The sequence below is a fragment of the Candida dubliniensis genome, chromosome 5, assembly GCF_000026945.1.
Source record: "Candida dubliniensis CD36 chromosome 5, complete sequence".
Classification (NCBI taxonomy): domain Eukaryota; kingdom Fungi; phylum Ascomycota; class Pichiomycetes; order Serinales; family Debaryomycetaceae; genus Candida; species Candida dubliniensis.
The window spans coordinates 483774-504172 of record NC_012864.1 but is presented as its reverse complement, the minus strand read 5'-3'; the positions used below and the strand labels follow the sequence as shown (position 1 = coordinate 504172).

The following is a 20399-nucleotide window of genomic DNA, read 5'->3' as shown; positions in this document are numbered from 1 at the left end:
TTCAGAAAAGATGGTCATTTGTACCTTTAATAGTCCTGTGCCTATCGTTGTCTAGTGTTGTTCTCCTAAGATTGCAGTTCAACTTTGCTTTTGTGTTCATATCTAAATCGTGAAAATCTGCGAGGATCGGGAACCTGCGAAGAGAGAAGAGACAAATTTGAAAAAAAAAAAAAATACCAGTGACAAAAGGAAAAACCACGAAGTGAAGGATTTAAGAACCAGTGACCCAGACAGCGTTCAAAGGCTTACATATATGAAGGCTATGTCAAAGAGTAAATCTATTACAGGATCTTTGGATCAAAAAATTTACAACTTGATCCATGATTTACTCCAGGAACAGACAGAAGAAAACAAGAGAACAGTTACCACAGACGAAGAGCATGATCCATTTTCTTGCATGGCATCATCTCACAATCTCACTGTTTCTCAGGTGTTGACTTACGTACAGATGAAAGATTTTCAGTTGAAAAGAATGAAAAAGAATTACCTTGAAAAGTCCATCGCAGCCAGTCTAAAAGTCATTCGTCAGGATGAGGCCGAAGAGTTTGGAAATCGTGAGAATGGCAATGGCGAGGAATCGGAAGTTGACTATGACAAAGAGAATGAGAATGAATTGATGGAGGTCAAAGACCTGAATGCTATAAACAAGTCTGTCGTTTCTTTATGGAACCAGGAGAAGACTGAGGGTGAATCTGATGGCGCAAACAATGAAGAGAGTCAGCAAACAGATAGTGCAGACCTACTTAAGGGAAGCAAAAGAAAGGCCAAAGATCTGGCAAGGACCCAATTGAAAAAGCAAAAGAGAAAGATTGACTACTCGACACCTAATATAGATTTATCGTCTTTAGGAGGGGTGGAGAGTGTCACAACACAGTTGCTAGAAATCATTGGACTCCCAATTTTGCATCCAGAGATATACTCTTCTACAGGAGTAGAACCCCCAAGAGGTGTACTTTTGTACGGTCCTCCGGGATGCGGTAAGACAACCATTGCCAATGCTTTGGCTGGTGAGTTGAAAGTACCATTCATTAATATTTCTGCGCCCTCTGTTGTCTCAGGAATGTCGGGTGAATCAGAGAAAAAGCTAAGAGAGATATTTGAAGAAGCCAAACAGATTGCTCCTTGTCTAATATTTATGGACGAAATTGATGCCATTACACCGAAACGAGATGGAGGCGCCCAGAGGGAAATGGAAAAGAGAATAGTGGCACAATTGTTAACCCTAATGGATGAGCTAACTTTAGAAAAAACCGGTGGTAAACCTGTTGTTGTTATTGGTGCAACAAATAGGCCTGATTCCTTGGATTCAGCGCTTCGACGAGCAGGCAGGTTTGACAGAGAAATTTGCTTGAATGTGCCGAATGAAGAACAGAGAATCTCTATTCTCAAAGCGATGACGAAAAATATCAAACTCGAAAATGGCGAGTATTTCAACTATAGAGAACTCTCCAAATTGACTCCGGGTTATGTTGGTGCAGATCTCAAGAGCCTAGTCACTGCAGCAGGTATAACTGCAATTAAACGAATTTTTGAAACAATGAGCGAATTGCAAGAAGAAACACATCTGGCCAAGGATGATTCCATGGATGTTGATCCAGTAAATTTAGATGCAAGTAAAGAAGACATGATAAAAAAATTCGAGAAAAAATCGGAAGCTGAGAAGTTGTCAACCATTAAAAAGTTTTTAAACATGCACCCAGACCCATTAAATCAAGAACAGTTGACACCTTTGGCTATCAAATATCAAGATTTTGTGAATGCCCTTCCTAGCGTCCAACCCAGTGCCAAAAGAGAAGGGTTTGCAACAATTCCAGATGTCACATGGCAAAACGTGGGTGCGCTTTTCAAGATCAGAATGGAATTGCATATGTGTATAGTACAGCCAATCAAAAAGCCTGAGTTGTATTTGAAGGTTGGTATTGCTGCTCCAGCTGGTGTTTTGATGTGGGGACCTCCAGGTTGTGGGAAAACATTGTTGGCTAAAGCTGTTGCTAACGAATCCCGTGCAAACTTTATTTCGATAAAAGGACCGGAATTATTGAACAAATATGTTGGGGAGTCTGAAAAAGCAGTAAGACAGGTTTTTCAAAGAGCTCGAGCCTCTACACCGTGTATTATTTTCTTTGATGAGTTGGATGCGTTGGTTCCTCGCAGAGATACGTCGATGTCAGAGTCAAGCTCTAGAGTTGTTAATACTTTATTAACAGAATTGGATGGGTTGAATGATAGAAAAGGTGTATTTGTCATAGGGGCCACCAACAGACCAGATATGATTGATCCCGCAATGCTAAGACCGGGTAGACTTGATAAGACTCTATACATTGAATTACCCACTCCTGAAGAGAGATTGGAAATTTTGAAAACTTTGGTGCGCACCAACAATAGTCCATTGAACGAAAATGTCGATTTGAACGCAATTGCAAGAGACCCCAGGTGTGGTAACTTCTCTGGTGCAGACTTGTTTTCATTGGTGAAAGAAGCAGGGGTATGGGCTTTGAAAAAGAGGTTTTTCCAAAACCAAAAAATACAGGAATTGGATAGTTCTGGATTTTATGAAGACTCGATAGGTGGAGACGACATTTCTATTACTGCTGAAGATTTTGACCATGCTCTTTCTTCCATCAGGCCTAGTGTCAGTGACAGAGATAGATTGCGCTATGAAAAGCTAAACAAAAAGTTGGGCTGGAACATAATCGCTGACAAGGAGCCAGATGATGTTGGTAGTACAGCTGAAAAAAAGGATTAAGTCTTACATTCAACTGTTCATATTCTTGTGTATTATATATTAATAGTATTTGCTGTAATTAGTGTTACCTGTTTAACTAAAATAATAGACTTGTTGACATACCTGATATTTGTATCAAATTTACCTTCCATTACAAATCTTAATCTAGATGCTAAACTGGGCAGAAGTTTCTGCATGGACTTTTGCTGGATATTTCTCATTATATCTACCAAAATAAAGCACGGAATGAATGCGTGTTCAACCAATCTGAACACCTCAGCTTTCAGGACCTGGTTTCTATACCAACAAGATAGATAAGTCCTCTGTTTTGAAAAACATATACAACGTCCGGATACCATATGTCAAGCAGTTCTGAAAATTTGTAATTACGTTAAGTTTTATATTCTCTTTATCTACTTATTAGATATTATATTAACTCACTGGATAGCTGAGTGTACGACACTATGTAGTTTTATTTTTTTGTACTATCAGCGCCGGTTTTAGCACCTTCTGTAGCACCGGTGACAACTCCACTCACGTATTCAGCAGCTTTTCCAATTTCAGTTTTGGCAACTTCAACATATTCTTGAGCTGTCTCAGCAAGGGTTTTGGTTTCCCCTTCTGCCTGTTCCGATTGCTTTTTCAAATCAGCTTTGGCATTATCGGCACCTTTTTGCACATTGTCTGCAACTGTTTGAGTAAAAGACTTTTGGTTATCTGGCACGTTTGAGCCGACAGCTTTGTCAATGGTACTTGTGACTTGTTCCTTGCCCTTTTCCAAAGTAGACTTGTTAGAGTCAGGGGTTATAGCTTCATTGATTTTAGTAGAAATGTTTTTTCTTCCAGCGTCAGACATTTTTCCAGTTTTCTATGGGAGTTATGGTATTTGTTGAAAAGAAACAGTAGTCAAAGAATCTCCCTTCACCAGGGGAATTGACTCAATTTATAGTGTTTTTTGGGAGGGGTGGCCAAGGTTGCCATTCCTCGAAGATGTGTACTGTCAACCGCGGGGCAATTTATTTATGGTTGCTATTTTGCTTGTGGTATCGGATAGAAGTAGCAATTAATTTAAGCGCTGCACGGCAAATCGGGAATTTCTCGATGAAGTGAGGATGAAATATGATTAAATTGTGAATTACTGTACTCTCTAAACATCTTCAGATCAAGTATCCCCACCTTCGTTATCCGCAATAACACCAGAGACCAATTTTTTTGGCAACAATTGAGGGTCCCAATGTGGGCGGATGCTACAATCATTTAGGGCAACATGCACCAGCTGGTGCTTTTGCGTCTTCTGTAGCACAAAAGTGTAGTCTGGCTCAATTTATTGCGAAACGTTACGTCTCGAGGTTTTTCACGTTTGAAGAGTTTGTCACAACGAAGGTTTCCCTTAGAGTAACACTAAAGACTGGATAGAATGTCTTAGACTTAATATTAAGATCATATAGTAAGTTAATTTCTCCAGAAAAGTAGAGGTGGCTGAGGAATTTTTTACCCATAAAAAATTTACAAAATTATTACGAAAATACTATACAACTTTGATACCATCTCACAATTAAGCTTGAAATATTGTTCTTCGCTCCTATCACTACTATGCCACTTATGCTGAGAAGAAGACACCGCAATAGCGGAACAAACCAATTTCGTAGTCTTATCCAAAACACACAATAGTAAGTAAAAGTCTCTGACCAGATTAACAACCAATCTGTCAATGCAAACAGTGACTTAACAGAACCTTCTAAAATACGTCGCTTACACAGCTGAGAAGCAAAAAATGTGTATTTCAGACAAAACGAGATCGTAGATCACTACAGGTCTGTCTTAAAGCTAGGCTGCTAATTCCATCTCATTCTCTCTTTGGCTGGTATTTGGATGAATTTTGAGATAGCTGCAACAACTCAACCATCAAAACTAACTGAATTAACTGTATTCTCTCAATTAAAGGTTGACTCATCACACCTAAATCAAATCCGACAAGCCCAGCGATGTTCCTCGTGTGCAAATTCTCTGCATGTTGAGTCTGCTCATGCTTTCGTTCAGTTAAATGAGCTACACCAGACTGTGTGATTCACCACATTGAGTAATAAACAAGCATTACTCTTGTCAATGGCCTCTCCCTTACAAAATTTGCCCCAGCTGATACTATTGAGTCACGCATCACACTCATTTGCTAAACAGACCATTTGAATCCTAGCTTCTCGTGTACAAGTATTCATCAAACATATCTTCGCTTCTTTTCACTTCGTCTCAAAAAAGATACACCTTTGAAACACTCCCGAAGCTTCAGCTATTACCTCAATCACCCCTCATCTCCCTACCTCTTTTTATTTGCATAATATCTGTTTTATTACCTCTCTATCCCAGCAATACCATAGTATTTCTTGCACCCTATTTTAACTACTCGCTGACAAACGAGTTTACATCAATATGCTAAACATTCCTCTGCCACACCTCACACCACAATCTTCATGTCTTCCACAGTCATGCCTCTAAACTATCCCAGCGATGACAACAACATCTTACCATCAACAATTGCTCCAAAGAAAACGACATACCGATAATTATAATTGCCTTTTCCATCTACAACCAAATAAATCAGTTATCGCCCAAACACCTCCTACTGATTCATCCATAGAGCAGCTCAAAACCATATTCTTCACGCCCAATTAACGAGATACAAATAAAACCCACAACCAATTATTACAACAATCCAACGGGCCCTTGGAATCTATGAAACTCAAATCCGCCTCATAAACACAAATTTTAAATCTAAGCTTAATACTGCACTCTTCAAATATGCTTCTACCTCCAACAAAATCATCCCAAACACTAAACACAACTTGATATTATGCAAAATGTGACCTCTTACACCTTCTAAACTACACGCAAATATCTATCCTTACACTGATATGCACACGTAATACCACATCAACACATATATTAAGGACAAGCATGGCGATTAGGTTCTGCTAAGCCGAAAGGTGATTTATACAACCTCACCGTAAAGATAGTAATAAGAACTTACTCCACTGCAAAAAATTTAAACACCTAACAGATTGCTCCACTGACAACATGTTCTAGTGAGAAGCCTCTCCTCGAGATCTATGCAAATACACCAAAAGCTATACAAACTAGATTACTACAAACTCCTACCTTACGTAAGTAACTCACTTGTGTAAAGAAGGTGTTTTGTTAAGTGTTTCAGCTGCCTTGTGGAACCAATTATCATACATATATGCCTTTAATGAGCGACTTGAGAGACCACCATCCAACATGAGAACAAAAGTGAGCCTATAGACAACTGGATGAACACATAACAGGTCTTCAAAAACTTTCGTACTACTCTAAACGGGATCACCATACAATTCATATTAAAATATACAATGCAACTAAAACCAATTTTGTATTTCCTGCTGTTCCACACGTTTAGATTTGCAGATTCAACGACACCTACAAGCCAGCATGATGAAAAACTTTCCACGCGTTGTCAGCTCGTCAATACAGAAACCAATATCGTAATAGTATCTGCGAATGATCTTATGAATTGAATTTCCTTGTAGTCACTCATTTTCCATTTAGAATGTGGATACCATGTACGTAACCTGGCTTTCGCCTTACATCCAAAGAGCAGCTCGGGAACGTGATTTTCTTCAAAAGTTAGTTAGTTCTGCTACTACCATTTAATGTTCTCAGATTGCTTGTCTACAATTATTAAGACTACCAGAGAACTATTCCAAATATTCTCTAATTTACTTGAAGTGAAATGCTATTCCAGATTCACCAAACAATCTTTATTCCAATTAGTCCCAAGTAGAATCATTAAATTGGATCAAAATTATGTAACACATTATAATAGCCTCAGAGTTATCACGACTCTATAAATAGAAGACTTAACCAGATTGCAGGGACAAGCTCTATTTTCAATAAAACTTTCATGGGTTTAGGACTAATGATTGCAGTATAATATCATCAAATGATAAGTAAGGCATTCTTGTTCAAGTTATTAAAGTCAATAATCAGGGCAATCTATATATGTTAACGCACATATTCCTGAGAGAAAAGGGTTAGTCAATAAAATAAGTTCTTGGATAATGGATTGCAATCAAACACTGAGAAATCGAATTTATGTCGATCGGATCCTGGGAAGAATTGAAATCTACTCTGTCAGAAAATGTATCTGACCTACCCAAGCATATCTTCTTGAAATGAGATTTAACCGTTGCTTAAGTAAATGCACTGTGTGTATACGTTTATCTAATGGCCCCTAGTATGGCTCGGGAGAGTGTGCTTGTTAGAAGCTCCCTGTCATATGTGTAGACGTGATATTAGCGGTGGCTTTGTTTGTCCAAATGATTACTCAAGAAGCTTACGACTCCCTTTACACTTCTGCATTTGAAAACTGCCAATGTAGTCGAGAAACCATGTTTAATACAGGAGTTTGTACCATGCATTAGTTTGATATTTATTTTGTTTAAGTTTTTAACTGTTAAGGTAAAATGTTGTTAAGATAATGAGGAAGTCGTTTTCGTTGGTACTGGAGCTCATGTTATGTTCAACATGAATGCGTCTATTCTACGCAGAAGATACATGATGATGTTTGTATTTAAGTGTGGTTTCTTGAATAGAGACAATATAGATTGTGTCATGGTAAATGGAAAAAATTGAATTAGAAAAAAGTTTATATAAGCTATTTTTTGATAAATTGAGTATATTTTGTTTCTATTGTGTAAAAACTTTTGGAGAAAAGTACTAAAATTTGAGATTCTGTGAGAAGTCTCACAGCTTCGTAGTGTATAAGTTTTGAGTCAGGAAAGAATTCTATTTGTTAGTGTAATTGCATCGGGTAGTTCTAATAAATCCTGATGATTCGGTTACAGATTTGATATGGGAGTACTCTTGCAGTTCGTTATTTGATTTTTGGTGCAATTGCCTTGTGAGACAATGTCAAATTTATGCTTATTCTTTGTGCTGCTATTCTTTGTTTGGTACTTTGAAATGACAGGACTAGAATTGGTAAGTTGATAATTATATTCTTTTTCAAATTCTCGGGACAAAATGATGGTGTGATCAAATTGTCTTCAATCTGTTATTAGCAGTATTTTGAGGTATCGGTTGAAAATTGATTGATAGTGCAAAAGAGAATATGCTATAACAAATGAGTAAAATTCGAGGTGTCGTTGCGGTATGAAAACGGATGCTATAGGCATTTCTTTATGTCAGCAATGTTCTCGGAATAAAGGAACTTGTCAACTAAATAGTATGGTAACTCGTGATTAACTTATGATTTTTACAATATGTTGTTGCTGGCACTGACAATAGTCAAAATGAATTTGTTTTAATTTACGCAAGAACTTTTAGATAGACACGTTTCTCTGTACTGTTATTTACATATTGTATAGGTTCGAAGTACCTAAACAGAGTTGAGTCAGCTTGAGGAGGACTTCAGGGAGAAATCAGAAGATTGTAAGTAACAAATTTTTGGAAGGTTGCAATATTCACTTAGTGCAAATCAGTTTGTATGTGTGAGGAATGGGAAATGGTGGTGCAAAATACATTATTTCATCCACAGTATAGTTAGTTTAATGTTCACTTGATTGGAATGGGTTAGCGTGGTAACGTAGTGACGGCTGATTCTACAAGAGTGCTTCATCGTGTTTTTTGTTTTCGCGATACTACATAGTATCGTTTTTCTTTGGAGCAATTGTTGATGGCAAGATGTTGTTGTCATCGCTGGGATAGTTTAGAGGCATGACTATGGAAGACATGAAGTTTGTGGTGTGAGGTGTGGCAGAGGAATGTTTAGCATATTGATGTAAACTCGGTTGTCTGCGAGTAGTTAAAATAGGGTGCAAGAAATACTATGGTATTGCTGGGATAGAGAGGTAATAAAACAGATATTATGCGAATAAAGAGGTAGGGAGATGAGGGGTGATTGAGGTAATAGCTGAAGCTTCGGGAGTGTTTCAAAGGTGTATCTTTTTTGAGACGAAGTGAAAAGAAGCAAAGATATGTTTGATGAATACTTGTACACGAGAAGCTAGGATTCAAATGGTCGGTTTAGCAAACGAGTGTGATGTGTGACTCAATAGTATCAGCTGGGGCAAATTTTGTAAGGGAGAGGCCATTGACAAGAGTAATGCTTGTTTATTACTCAATGTGGTGAATCACACAGTCTGGTGTAGCTCATTTAACTGAACGAAAGCATGAGCAGACTCGACATGCAGAGAATTTGCACACGAGGAACATCGCTGGGCTTGTCGGATTTGATTTAGGTGTGATGAGTCAACCTTTAATTGAGAGAATACAGTTAATTCAGTTAGTTTTGATGGTTGAGTTGTTGCAGCTATCTCAAAATTCATCCAAATACCAGCCAAAGAGAAAATGAGATGGAATTAGCAGCTTAGCTTTAAGACAGACCTGTAGTGGTCTACGATCTCGTTTTGTCTGAAATACACATTTTTTGCATCTCAGCTGTGTAAGCGACGTATTTTAGAAGGTTCTGTTAAGTCACTGTTTGCATTGACAGATTGGTTGTTAATCTGGTCAGAGACTTTTACTTACTATTGTGTGTTTTGGATAAGACTACGAAATTGGTTTGTTCCGCTATTGCGGTGTCTTCTTCTCAGCATAAGTGGCATAGTAGTGATAGGAGCGAAGAACAATATTTCAAGCTTAATTGTGAGATGGTATCAAAGTTGTATAGTATTTTCGTAATAATTTTGTAAATTTTTTATGGGTAAAAAATTCCTCAGCCACCTCTACTTTTCTGGAGAAATTAACTTACTATATGATCTTAATATTAAGTCTAAGACATTCTATCCAGTCTTTAGTGTTACTCTAAGGGAAACCTTCGTTGTGACAAACTCTTCAAACGTGAAAAACCTCGAGACGTAACGTTTCGCAATAAATTGAGCCAGACTACACTTTTGTGCTACAGAAGACGCAAAAGCACCAGCTGGTGCATGTTGCCCTAAATGATTGTAGCATCCGCCCACATTGGGACCCTCAATTGTTGCCAAAAAAATTGGTCTCTAGTGTTATTGCGGATAACGAAGGTGGGGACACTTGATCTGGAGATGTTTAGAGAGTAAAGTAATTCACAATTTAATCATATTTCATCCTCACTTCATCGAGAAATTCCCGATTTGCCGTGCAGCGCTTAAATTAATTGCTACTTCTATCCGATACCACAAGCAAAATAGCAACCATAAATAAATTGCCCCGCGGTTGACAGTACACATCTTCGAGGAATGGCAACCTTGGCCACCCCTCCCAAAAAACACTATAAATTGAGTCAATTCCCCTGGTGAAGGAAGATTCTTTGACCACTGTTTCTTTTCAACAAATACCATAACTCCCCTAGAAAACTGGAAAAATGTCTGACGCTGGAAGAAAAAACATTTCTACTAAAATCAATGAAGCTATAACCCCTGACTCTAACAAGTCTACTTTGGAAAAGGGCAAGGAACAAGTCACAAGTACCATTGACAAAGCTGTCGGCTCAAACGTGCCAGATAACCAAAAGTCTTTTACTCAAACAGTTGCAGACAATGTGCAAAAAGGTGCCGATAATGCCAAAGCTGATTTGAAAAAGCAATCGGAACAGGCAGAAGGGGAAACCAAAACCCTTGCTGAGACAGCTCAAGAATATGTTGAAGTTGCCAAAACTGAAATTGGAAAAGCTGCTGAATACGTGAGTGGAGTTGTCACCGGTGCTACAGAAGGTGCTAAAACCGGCGCTGATAGTACAAAAAAATAAAACTACATAGTGTCGTACACTCAGCTATCCAGTGAGTTAATATAAATCCTAATTAATGTTGTTTTGAAAGGACAGTTGGGTGTTACTTGAATTTTGAGCTAATTAGTAGGTACAATTTAAATTTTGGGCCCAAAGTGCTTGGTCTAACAGTTATGATTCGCTTATAAAGCTCTCGAATGGAAACATATGATGACCTGGTAAGGTTTTATACGTCTCTACAATTCAACAATTTTTAGAGTTTGGTTTACTCGTTTGATAAGACGAATACTCTATTGCTTTTAGGACTCGTTATTTATACTAGTAGTTCTAAAACGTTCAGAATCAAGAATTAATAGTCGAAATTAGCAGATGATAATGGCTCATTAGTCCAGACTTGTAGAAAAGAATGTATCAATCGTTATATGGGGTTCGAATCTGCAAACTTTGTAATCAAGTTTGCAAAGAGAACAATCTTGATGTGAGCAGTATATAGCTGTAAACCATACTATGTACTCTCAATGACAGGGAGACGCAGCATTTGAATCAAAATTCATGTACAATACAATCTCATTGAAGTCATTCTGAAGTATCCTTAATTATTACAGTAACGTCGAGTATTCATGCTTTAATCTGAACAAGTGACAAATATCTTTGGTGAATTCTTGTGAGATAGCGTTTGAAATTACCTTTAAGATTGGACAAAATAGATAAAAACAAAATTATGCTCAACCATACAATATTTCTATTAATATAAATCTCTCTTTTTAACACCTAAACAATAAATATATACCAAGTGTAGGAAAACCAGAGGTATCTTTAGTGGTGAACTCACATTTTGAAAATTTGAAGAAAAGCATGAATGGAGCTGTGGGATAATTGTACTTAGAAGGCTGAGAGAAGAGCGAATATTTTTTTTTTTCTCAGGTCATCACCATTTCTTCTGAATAAAACTAACACAGGAGTGAACAATTAGAGAATAGAAACTATGAGCACAGCATCAGCTAGAGAATCAGATAGAGAAAGTGATTTTGAATCTGAGGATGAAAGCAACTTTCAGGACAAGGTCTTCAACATGAAGTCGAAAACCAGTACTTTTTTTCGTGCAACTAGGTCCGAGGACGAAGAATTTCTGGAAGACGAAAAGGATAAGGACGAGAGAAATGAGTTCAATACAAAGACAGAACCCAAAGAAGGAAAACATAATTTTGAAGATATAGTATATGATGAAGAGAGTGGGGAAAGCAATGGTGAAGATGAAGACGGAAATACAGATCTCAGTCTAGATAGTGGAAGCAAAGTCAATAAAAAGTTGAAGAAGTTGACTGATAAAGAGTTAGCAAAAGAACAGAAGAGAATAAAACGTACTGGGGTTTGCTATTTATCCAGGGTTCCACCGTACATGAAACCAGCAAAGTTGCGTTCCATTTTATCTAGATTTGGCGAAGTTGACAGATTGTTTTTGAAGCCTGAAGATCCAGCAGTTTATCACAAAAGAGTAAAGTATGGTGGAAACAAGAAGAAGAATTTTACGGAAGGTTGGATTGAATTTGTAAATAAATCAGATGCCAAACTTTGTGCTGCAACATTGAATGGAAACAAGCTTGGTGGTAAAAAGACATCATACTACTACGATGACATAATTAACATAAAATATTTGCTGGGTTTCAAATGGCTAGATTTAACTCAACAAATAGCCAAAGAAAATGAGGTCAGACAAGCAAAACTTGCAATGGAAATATCCCAACAACAGAAGCTCAATAAATCGTTTGTAAGTAACGTGGAAAAATCGAAAATGATAGCTAATATCCAGAAGAAAAGAAAGACTACAGATGATGACAATATTAGAAGGGATTTTAAACAACGAAAGGTTACAACGACCAGAAGTGACGCAAAGGATGATTTGAAATCAAAGTCCAAACCAACTGATAAATTGAATGATATTTTGTCAAAAGTATTTTGAATAATAGTTTATACGTACAATAAAATACAATATTTCTAATGAGTTTTGGATACTCTACCTTTCCCCCTTGTAGTGTTACTCTTTGGGTTTCTATTTATATATTTCGCCAAAAAGTCGTATCTTTTGCGAAGCTCCATCTTGTTTGTGCATTCTAGTTCGCTCATCAATAATGTGCTGTTTATTGCCTCCTCTCTACTTATCAGCTTCAGTTTCACGATTTTTCTTAATTTACCCCACTTAGCAGATGACCACCATGCTGATTGCAATAAACCCGATTTGGTTTGGGACTGAACGGCGCCTTCTCTGGAATTTGGTTTAATTGGAGTAGAATTATCCAAAACTTCGTGTCCTCTCAAGTCACTGTTTCCAGTGTATTTGTTGGTCACAGTCACAGGATCTGTTTTTGTTGATTCAATTTTTTCGTCATTTTCAATACAATTGGGTCCCCATTTCCCATCGTAATTGTGAAGCTCTTCCAACGTTGAATTCACTTTTTCTAAAACGCTATGGCTGTACGTATCAACATCACGCGATACTTGGGGACGTACAATGCTCTTTTCTGAAAGTTCTCGTAAGCTTGGCCTGCGAGATTGGGAAGTACTAAACTTACTCGACCTAGAAAAGCCAAAATCACTAAAATTAAGACCCTTAGAATGTCTAGAAAACTGCTGATTGAGGTCCGCTGTTGTATTTGACTCCTTCTTAGGTGTATCTTCAAAAGATCTTGTCTGTTTCATAGTTTTATTAAATCTAATACTTGCTGGCGGCGAACTGGGTGCATTAGATATAGCGGGTAGATCAGAAATAGGGTTTGATTTATTTGACTGTATAATGCTCTCTTCATCTAATGAAATGCCATGTTTTCTTTCAATTGGTGGCTGTCGTAGTGGACTACTTCTCACGGTTCGAAACGATAAAAAATTCGTGGATTTATTCTTTTTAGGACTATTCAGTGCTCGCTGTGGAGTTTCTATATAAGTTTCATCAAACTCTTCATACTCAGGAGATGATTCTCGAGACATAACTGAATATTAAAGGAGGTGATAACTTTTCTTGAGCAAACCCGTATTTATGCTGGTTCTGTTTTCTTAGTGTGCTTTTTTTTTTCCCTTCTTTGGATCTACTTGCATAAGGATGAGAAATACGCGTTGTACATTAATCATAACGTGCTAGTTTTTATACATTGTAATTTCCAACTTTCGTTGCTAAACCAAAGCCATCTCTATACTCATCAATTTACCAAATCGTTCAAAGCATCAGTTATACAGGAGCCATAATCTATAGGGTACAAACTATATGTTCTTTCATAATTGATCAATCCAAGTGAGTCAAAAAATAGTCTTAATTGAGTTAACAGCTCAATCTTTCTCCTGCCCTCCAACAAGGGACGTAGCAGACCCAGCGCTTGATCGACTTTAAATGGCTCATCCTTCAAGTAGGTCAAATCGTACTTTTTTGATATTTTGCTAATGACTGAAATGGATTCGCCATCGTCCAAATCTGGACTGGTTGATACGAACAAACACTCTTTCAAGTTGAACTCGTCGTAGCTTAAAATCAACAACTGATCCAATAGTTTACAACCAAAAAATATAAGCTGCAAGCTGTCTTGGGACAAGGTGGACAACTCTTTAGCAGATTTGGCTAATAAGTTTTCAAATATAGATAAAAGTTCATGTGAAATCAAAGTCCATTTCAGCAATAAGTGCAACTCGTTGAACTTCAAACAGACAGCTCTAAAAAGAATCATAATTTGGATACGAATGATGTCAGGGCAATTACCATTTAAAAGAACGTTCACCTTGTCGAATAGAGGTTCCAAATAATTCAAAAAGTAATCCTTGGGAAGCACCAAAATCAAATACACCAATCTCTTCAACAAGTTAGCCTTGTTTTCAATTTCTGACATCTCATTCCATACAAACAAATTACTTGGCGAGGCACCAGAAGTAATTGTAATTCTGGATATGATCTCGCCGAATCTCTCCTTATCGTGTACCATCCAACTGTTGATAACAGATCTCCAAACACTTGAAATCGACAGTGTGTTATTGAAAAAACTCCTCTCCATAAATAAATCCGAAACCAATGTCTTCCAACTACGACAAGAGTTGGCCTCTCCAAGTATGTTCATAATAACGACAACATCTTCAGGAATCTCGGAAACCGTTTTCAGCTTTGTTCGCGGGATAATAAAATTAGTGACTGTTGAGTTAGCAAGCAGAGTTACTTTATCATTGTCCTGCAAAATATCTTCAAAGACCGGAATTATTTGGCAAAATGTTTTAAAATTATTTTCCAAATCAACTTTGCTATTAACTAAATTCCCATTGTCCATGGTCTTTGGATTAGTCTTTGACATGTCGCTAAGCAAAAACTGTTTCAAACTGAGAACCTGATTGAATAAACGAACAAAGATATCACCTAATTCTTTCTCATACTTGTGATCTCTGTTTTTTATGGAGGCCAACTTCTTGGATAAACCACTACAAATAAGTAAACAATCCAGCAAAATTTCATTAAAAGCACCAACATGAGCTAGAATATCTTTGAAGAAAACCATTATATAATTCCAAACATCCGCAACCGAATCATTATCAATGAAATTCAAAAAGTCAACTAAAAACCGGGAAAGCTCTTTCATATTTAAATCGAAATCTAAATCAACGGCCACTCGTGACAATTCTGAAAACACTGGTAAATTTGATCTTGATAAAATAGATTTTAGTATTGAAGGCAAAGTCATTTGAGGTCTACCACCGTCCAATATATCTATTAGCTTAAGCTTGGCATTCACAGAACCGTTCAGAATCAAGATAGACTCAACAACTTCCTGTCTTTCCATATCCAATAACGATTCCAATAACTTCCTAGCTCTAAACTTGAGCTTATGAGATATATAGGTCAACGATCTATCTGAATAGTAATTCACTGTTGAAGGGGTTGTTGTTTTCGAATCAGACCAATTCCAGATCTTGAAACTCACCCGCACCGCATCGTGAAACGCCAAAAGGATCGAATATAGTTTATTTTGTTCTGATGATCGAATGGCAGGAGATTCAATTTGGAAAACACCCAGAATAACCGTATTTAGGAATCCGTTGTCAGTAGTGGAATTCTTTTGATTTTCAGCTTGCAGTTTAATATTAGATGTCATTAAATAGCCATGGCTGATTGTCAACAAGTCTTCCAAACCACTAAAAAGAATATCAATTGAGCTTTCAAAATCTTGTGGGTCTTTGAAATGTTGCCACGTAGAGAATTGGTCAAACAAATTGTCAATTTTCTTAATCAACGTGTCATTCAAGATAAGCAAGACACTGAACACAGATTCTCCAAACAAGTATAATGATTTAATAAGAAGCGATATCCACTTTTCCAACAATATGGGGGATTCGCTTTTCAGGATTCCGAGAGATATAAAATTAATTAACAATGGGTTTTTGTTCTGTTCTTCAACGTGTAGTAAATTCAAATCTAATCTCAACTCTGTTGCACGCTCCAAATAGTAAAAAATACACTGCAAAATTTTTGACTGAACGGCCTCAATAGTTGGAGATATTGTGTCAGATTTGGAAAGCTTCAAAGAAATTTGAATCAAAAACATCAACAAATCTCCAAAGTCATTTTCATTCCCAGTCACTAACAAGTGCAATAACTGTAAGCAATTATCAATTGAGGAATAGTAATTCTGCATTTGCTCTCTATCCTTAGCCATTTCAGAAGCTAAATTCAACTGAAAAAACTTTTGAATAACAGACAATAGTAAAGATTTATAAGTTGAGATATCCCAGTTGTTTTCCTTCACCAAAGCAATTTTCAGCTTACTGTCCATCACAGCAAGTTCATTGTTAAAACAATCCCGGAACAGTTTAACATCTGCAGTGATGACTTTGACAATTAAGTTCAAGAAATATGAAAACTGACCTAAATCATCATCTAATACTAATGATTCATTTTCGGCAACAATGAAATCAAAAGCTAAAATTGGATTAGTTATCAACTTGAGTAATCTGTTAGAAGCCCCTGTTTTAATAATTTGTTTTAAAAATTCATCAATAGGTAATCTATTTTGAGAGCTATCATCTGAACAACCATCAAGTAACAATTGAAGAGCTTTTTCCAAAATTCTATCACTCTCATTTATTGAGATTGAATGAATCCACAATATTTCAAAAGCCTTGACACGGCGGTTCTCAGGTAACGTAAGAAATAATTCCACCAAACCTGCTTCAAGTTTTTTCAAGGAGTAGCATGTCTCTAATTCAAAAATTGCTCTCACCGCTTCTACTTGATGGTTGGCTGGATCAGAAGAAACTACTGCGGTCCATAAATTTGAAAGCAATACTTTTAACACCTTTTCGTTAGTTTCATGGGTTAACAGTTTGGCGAATATCCCCACAAGCTTTGAAATTCCAAATGCCACTAACAATCCATCTTGATTGGGCTCACAACCGAAATCTGGGACAGAAATATTCAAAATTTTTTCTACCAACTTTGAATCTTGGATGCCGTGGCTTGATTTAATCATTGCAAAGTTTCTTACGTGATTCAACAATTCAGCAATCCGAACACAAAACCGAGTGTCTTCCATATTGTCAATGTAAACTTTTTGTAATAAGTTGACTATCAAAAATGAAACTTGACCTTGTGAAAAGGGGGTATCAAGGCTTTCACCTTTAAGACTTGAAGAGTACCACGCTTTGATTTTGCTAATAATTTCACTTTCACAGCAAGTAACCTCTTCGTCTAAAGTACCCAAAGATCGACCTGAAGCCAAATTTACTAACAACTCTAATGTATCTAGTCTTTTAGAAGTTATTGTTGATTTAGATAGTAAACACAATATTGCAAATGGCACATGAACGGTGGCCATTTCTTCTTCATTGACATTGAAGTCCTTCAAAACAAAATGAACAACATCAAAATCATGTTCCTCATCGTCATTTCCATCTCCCAATATAACACCAATGATGTCGGACCAAATGTAAACTGATTCTACTCCGTCGAAAAGAGTACTTGCTGAAATCATCAAGTCCTGGTGATCACAATTATTGTATGCAATTTTTAAAAACGAGGAAAATAACTTTGGAGTTAAAACATTCCCAATCTCCCATTTATCCATGATTAACGGTAACAAAATTTTGAACGCGTCACATTTCAGTTCAATTTTGTCAGAATTTGCCATTGTTAAGAGACCACCAATCAAAGTCTCCTCAACGTATTGCTTAAAATACTCCGTTCGTGTAAGTGCTTTCAGGCTTTCGTGTTCAGTTTCGGGTCCCAAAAAGTAGGTCCACAATCTTCTATTCAAGCTCATGTCTTTGCACAATGTGATCTTCGAACATGCCATTATGAGAGCCTCTCTGTCAGTAGGAGTAATTCGATTAGTAATAACATCACTATCCAAAGGTATATGAGACAACATTAAATCAAAAAAACCTCTAACGACAACTATATCAAATGACTCTGGGTTATCAATAGATATTGCCATTGCTCTGATTAGTAACCCTGGTTCCGGTTTTAAACAGAGCTGAGCCTCTTCAGATAGTACTGGGTTTCCATTTTGATCTTTGAAGCTGATAAACAGAGGAAGCCTCTTTACACACCAATGCAACGCACCAGGTCTTCGTTCGGGATTTCTAATGATGCAGAGAAACATACTTTGCCAAAAATGCGAGTCATCATTGAGCTTCTGTTTGTAAGCATCCAACAATTCAATAACATCTCCAAACACTTCAGAGTTTTCATCATCTAATCCTGAAAGCAAGCATAGAATAAACGGTTTGCTGATGCTACGTAATGTAGTTGCACTTAACTGTGATAATATTAAATGACGAAACATTTTAATTTGTAGTGGTTTAACCAGGATGGACGAATACGAAAAAAGTGGTAATAAACCTGGCAACCAAATATTTATATCTTTATTCAAAGTTGATTCCGGCAATCTTTCAAAAATATACTCATATACACTCAATGCCTTTTGATGAACACCATTGGGGAGGTCTGAGGAAAGGCACAATGCCAAGCGATTAGCAACTTGGGATGAATATGGAACATAGTATGATTCCTTTGCAGTGTCTATATTAAATTGAAGAGACTTCTGTAATCTGGATAAAAATGCAATATAATCTGCCCATTCTTCAAGCGAATCGAACGTGGCAAGCGTTTTCTCAACCAGTTGTGAGTACTTTTTATCTTTCGGCGACAACTTTGCTTTGGATAAAGGGCTCATACTTTTTGATAACTTCCTTTTTGTCTTGTAATTTTTAAACTAAAAGTAAATTGATTTTATCAATTGGTGATACAACACAGTAACCGATTTGAAAGAAAGGAAAAACACGAATAAAGTGATATTTGGTTCTTTTGTTTATTTCGTGTCTGAACTATGTTTTTTTTTTTTCTTTTTTTTCACGCACAGATTGGATTTTCAGTAGTCGTGGCCAAATGCTATCAGATGTTTCTTTTACCTAGATTTGGTTTTAACCTATTTTTGTTTGAAATTGGCATCAAATCTTGTACAATTACTTGCTGTTATTAAATGTAGAATATGTATTTACATGCCTATTTACAAAACTATCAGACCTCCAATCTACCCTCAATCTTTCGAGTCTTCAAGCCAATATGCTCAAACAATCGATTCCATTGATCCTTTTTATGCAACATTGCCAATATCAAAACTGCTGGCAAATGCCATACTGAACACCAAAATAACTTCTTGGCGTGGACTCCAGCCAAAGCTAATCCTTCACTGGTTGCTTTAGCTCCATTTTTATAATTCCTCTCTTGTTGTTGCCAGAAAATATATGCCAAATAAGTCAACCAGCCATTGGCAATAGCAGAGTCAAATGGGAAGACCCAGTCGGTAACGCCAAAATAGCTCAACCCAAAACATAACGGGAACATAAGCACAGAGTAACGTAACGCCACTCTTGCATTTAGTCTAGGATTTTCTGCTGCCGCCATAACATATCCGGCCAGCTTATACTGCTGGGCAATTCCATGGGACAAAGCATTGAAATGAGGGAACTGCCACGCGTACAAGAGTCCTGCCAAACACCAGGCTGCAGGATGTGCCAAAGAAGACGAGGCTGCCCACCCCATCAACGGTGGTATAGCTCCCACAACTGCACCCACCCATGTATTAATGATTGATTTTCTTTTCATGGATGTATATAACCACGCATACAACACGATATTTGAAAACCCCAACAACGACACTGTTGGGTTGACGCCAAACCACAACATCCCACAACCAATAGCACCACTAACAGCAGCAAATTGATACGCCTGTGTGGGAGTAATCAACCCACGTACAACTGGTCTTCCAACTGTTCGCGGCATTTGTTTGTCAAACTCTGGCTCTCGGCCCATATTTATAGCATTTGCTGCTCCAGAACATAATGCCGTACCCACAGTCAAAAACAACAATTCTTGTAATGAGACTGACAACGGAGATATAGCGTAAGAGCATATAGAGCTTAATGTAACTAGCACTGTTAGATTAGGTTTTGTCAACTTTAGATATGCCGTACAAGTGTTCTTTAATTGTGCTTTAGATTTTGGGAAAAGGGTCACTGGTTGAGTTTTTGAAGCTTGTGAATCTTTTGGGATTATTTTAAATGGAATATGTTTATGAGTAGTAGCATTACTTGGGTCGATGCCCGTTTTTTGAGACAGCTGTGCTTCGGGCTCTTGACATGTTAAAACTTTGGAGGCAACGTTCTCAATCACAGATGTAGATGACAGCAATCTACCAGCATTTGTGTTGTCGGAAAATCGAGATGTCTGTGAAGTCAAGTGTCGAACTCTCCCACTAAGATTTGGTAACAACACTTTACGAAGTAAGTATTGGTTATTGATAAAATTTTGCTCTATAACCAAGTTCCTCTTGGTGTTCTGAAAAAAATAATTAAAGTTGCTCACAGAGTGTAACCGTGGAAGTGTTACAACTCTATGTGACATAATAATGTACC

The 20399-nt window shown here is 37.2% G+C and overlaps 7 protein-coding genes across 7 annotated transcripts; 3 read left to right on the top strand and 4 right to left on the bottom strand. All coding sequences in view use genetic code 12, as the record gives it.

Annotated features, from left to right (window-relative positions):
* Nucleotides 1-253: 253 nt before the first annotated feature.
* On the top strand, nucleotides 254-2746 carry CD36_51950 (ATPase of the AAA family, putative; the record flags this gene model as incomplete). Its single annotated transcript, XM_002420455.1, has 1 exon — nucleotides 254-2746. One exon carries the CDS (start codon nucleotides 254-256, stop codon nucleotides 2744-2746), a length of 2493 nt encoding a protein of 830 aa, XP_002420500.1.
* Nucleotides 2747-3197: 451 nt separating this feature from the next.
* Nucleotides 3198-3581, bottom strand: CD36_51940 (glucose and lipid-regulated protein, putative; the record flags this gene model as incomplete). The annotated part of the gene is made up of 1 exon (XM_002420454.1): nucleotides 3198-3581. One exon carries the CDS (start codon nucleotides 3579-3581, stop codon nucleotides 3198-3200), a length of 384 nt encoding a protein of 127 aa, XP_002420499.1.
* A 6519-nt stretch (nucleotides 3582-10100) lies between these two features.
* On the top strand, nucleotides 10101-10484 carry CD36_51930 (glucose and lipid-regulated protein, putative; the record flags this gene model as incomplete). The annotated part of the gene is made up of 1 exon (XM_002420453.1): nucleotides 10101-10484. One exon carries the CDS (start codon nucleotides 10101-10103, stop codon nucleotides 10482-10484), a length of 384 nt encoding a protein of 127 aa, XP_002420498.1.
* Nucleotides 10485-11448: 964 nt separating this feature from the next.
* On the top strand, nucleotides 11449-12423 carry CD36_51920 (pre-rRNA-processing protein, putative; the record flags this gene model as incomplete). The annotated part of the gene is made up of 1 exon (XM_002420452.1): nucleotides 11449-12423. One exon carries the CDS (start codon nucleotides 11449-11451, stop codon nucleotides 12421-12423), a length of 975 nt encoding a protein of 324 aa, XP_002420497.1.
* A 35-nt stretch (nucleotides 12424-12458) lies between these two features.
* Nucleotides 12459-13445, bottom strand: CD36_51910 (conserved hypothetical protein; the record flags this gene model as incomplete). Its single annotated transcript, XM_002420451.1, has 1 exon — nucleotides 12459-13445. The coding sequence occupies one exon, from the start codon at nucleotides 13443-13445 to the stop codon at nucleotides 12459-12461; it is 987 nt and encodes a 328-aa protein (XP_002420496.1).
* A 209-nt stretch (nucleotides 13446-13654) lies between these two features.
* Nucleotides 13655-18658, bottom strand: CD36_51900 (cellular morphogenesis regulator, putative; the record flags this gene model as incomplete). The annotated part of the gene is made up of 1 exon (XM_002420450.1): nucleotides 13655-18658. One exon carries the CDS (start codon nucleotides 18656-18658, stop codon nucleotides 13655-13657), a length of 5004 nt encoding a protein of 1667 aa, XP_002420495.1.
* A 344-nt stretch (nucleotides 18659-19002) lies between these two features.
* On the bottom strand, nucleotides 19003-20388 carry CD36_51890 (heme A:farnesyltransferase, putative; the record flags this gene model as incomplete). The annotated part of the gene is made up of 1 exon (XM_002420449.1): nucleotides 19003-20388. The coding sequence occupies one exon, from the start codon at nucleotides 20386-20388 to the stop codon at nucleotides 19003-19005; it is 1386 nt and encodes a 461-aa protein (XP_002420494.1).
* Between the last annotated feature and the right edge of the window lie 11 nt (nucleotides 20389-20399).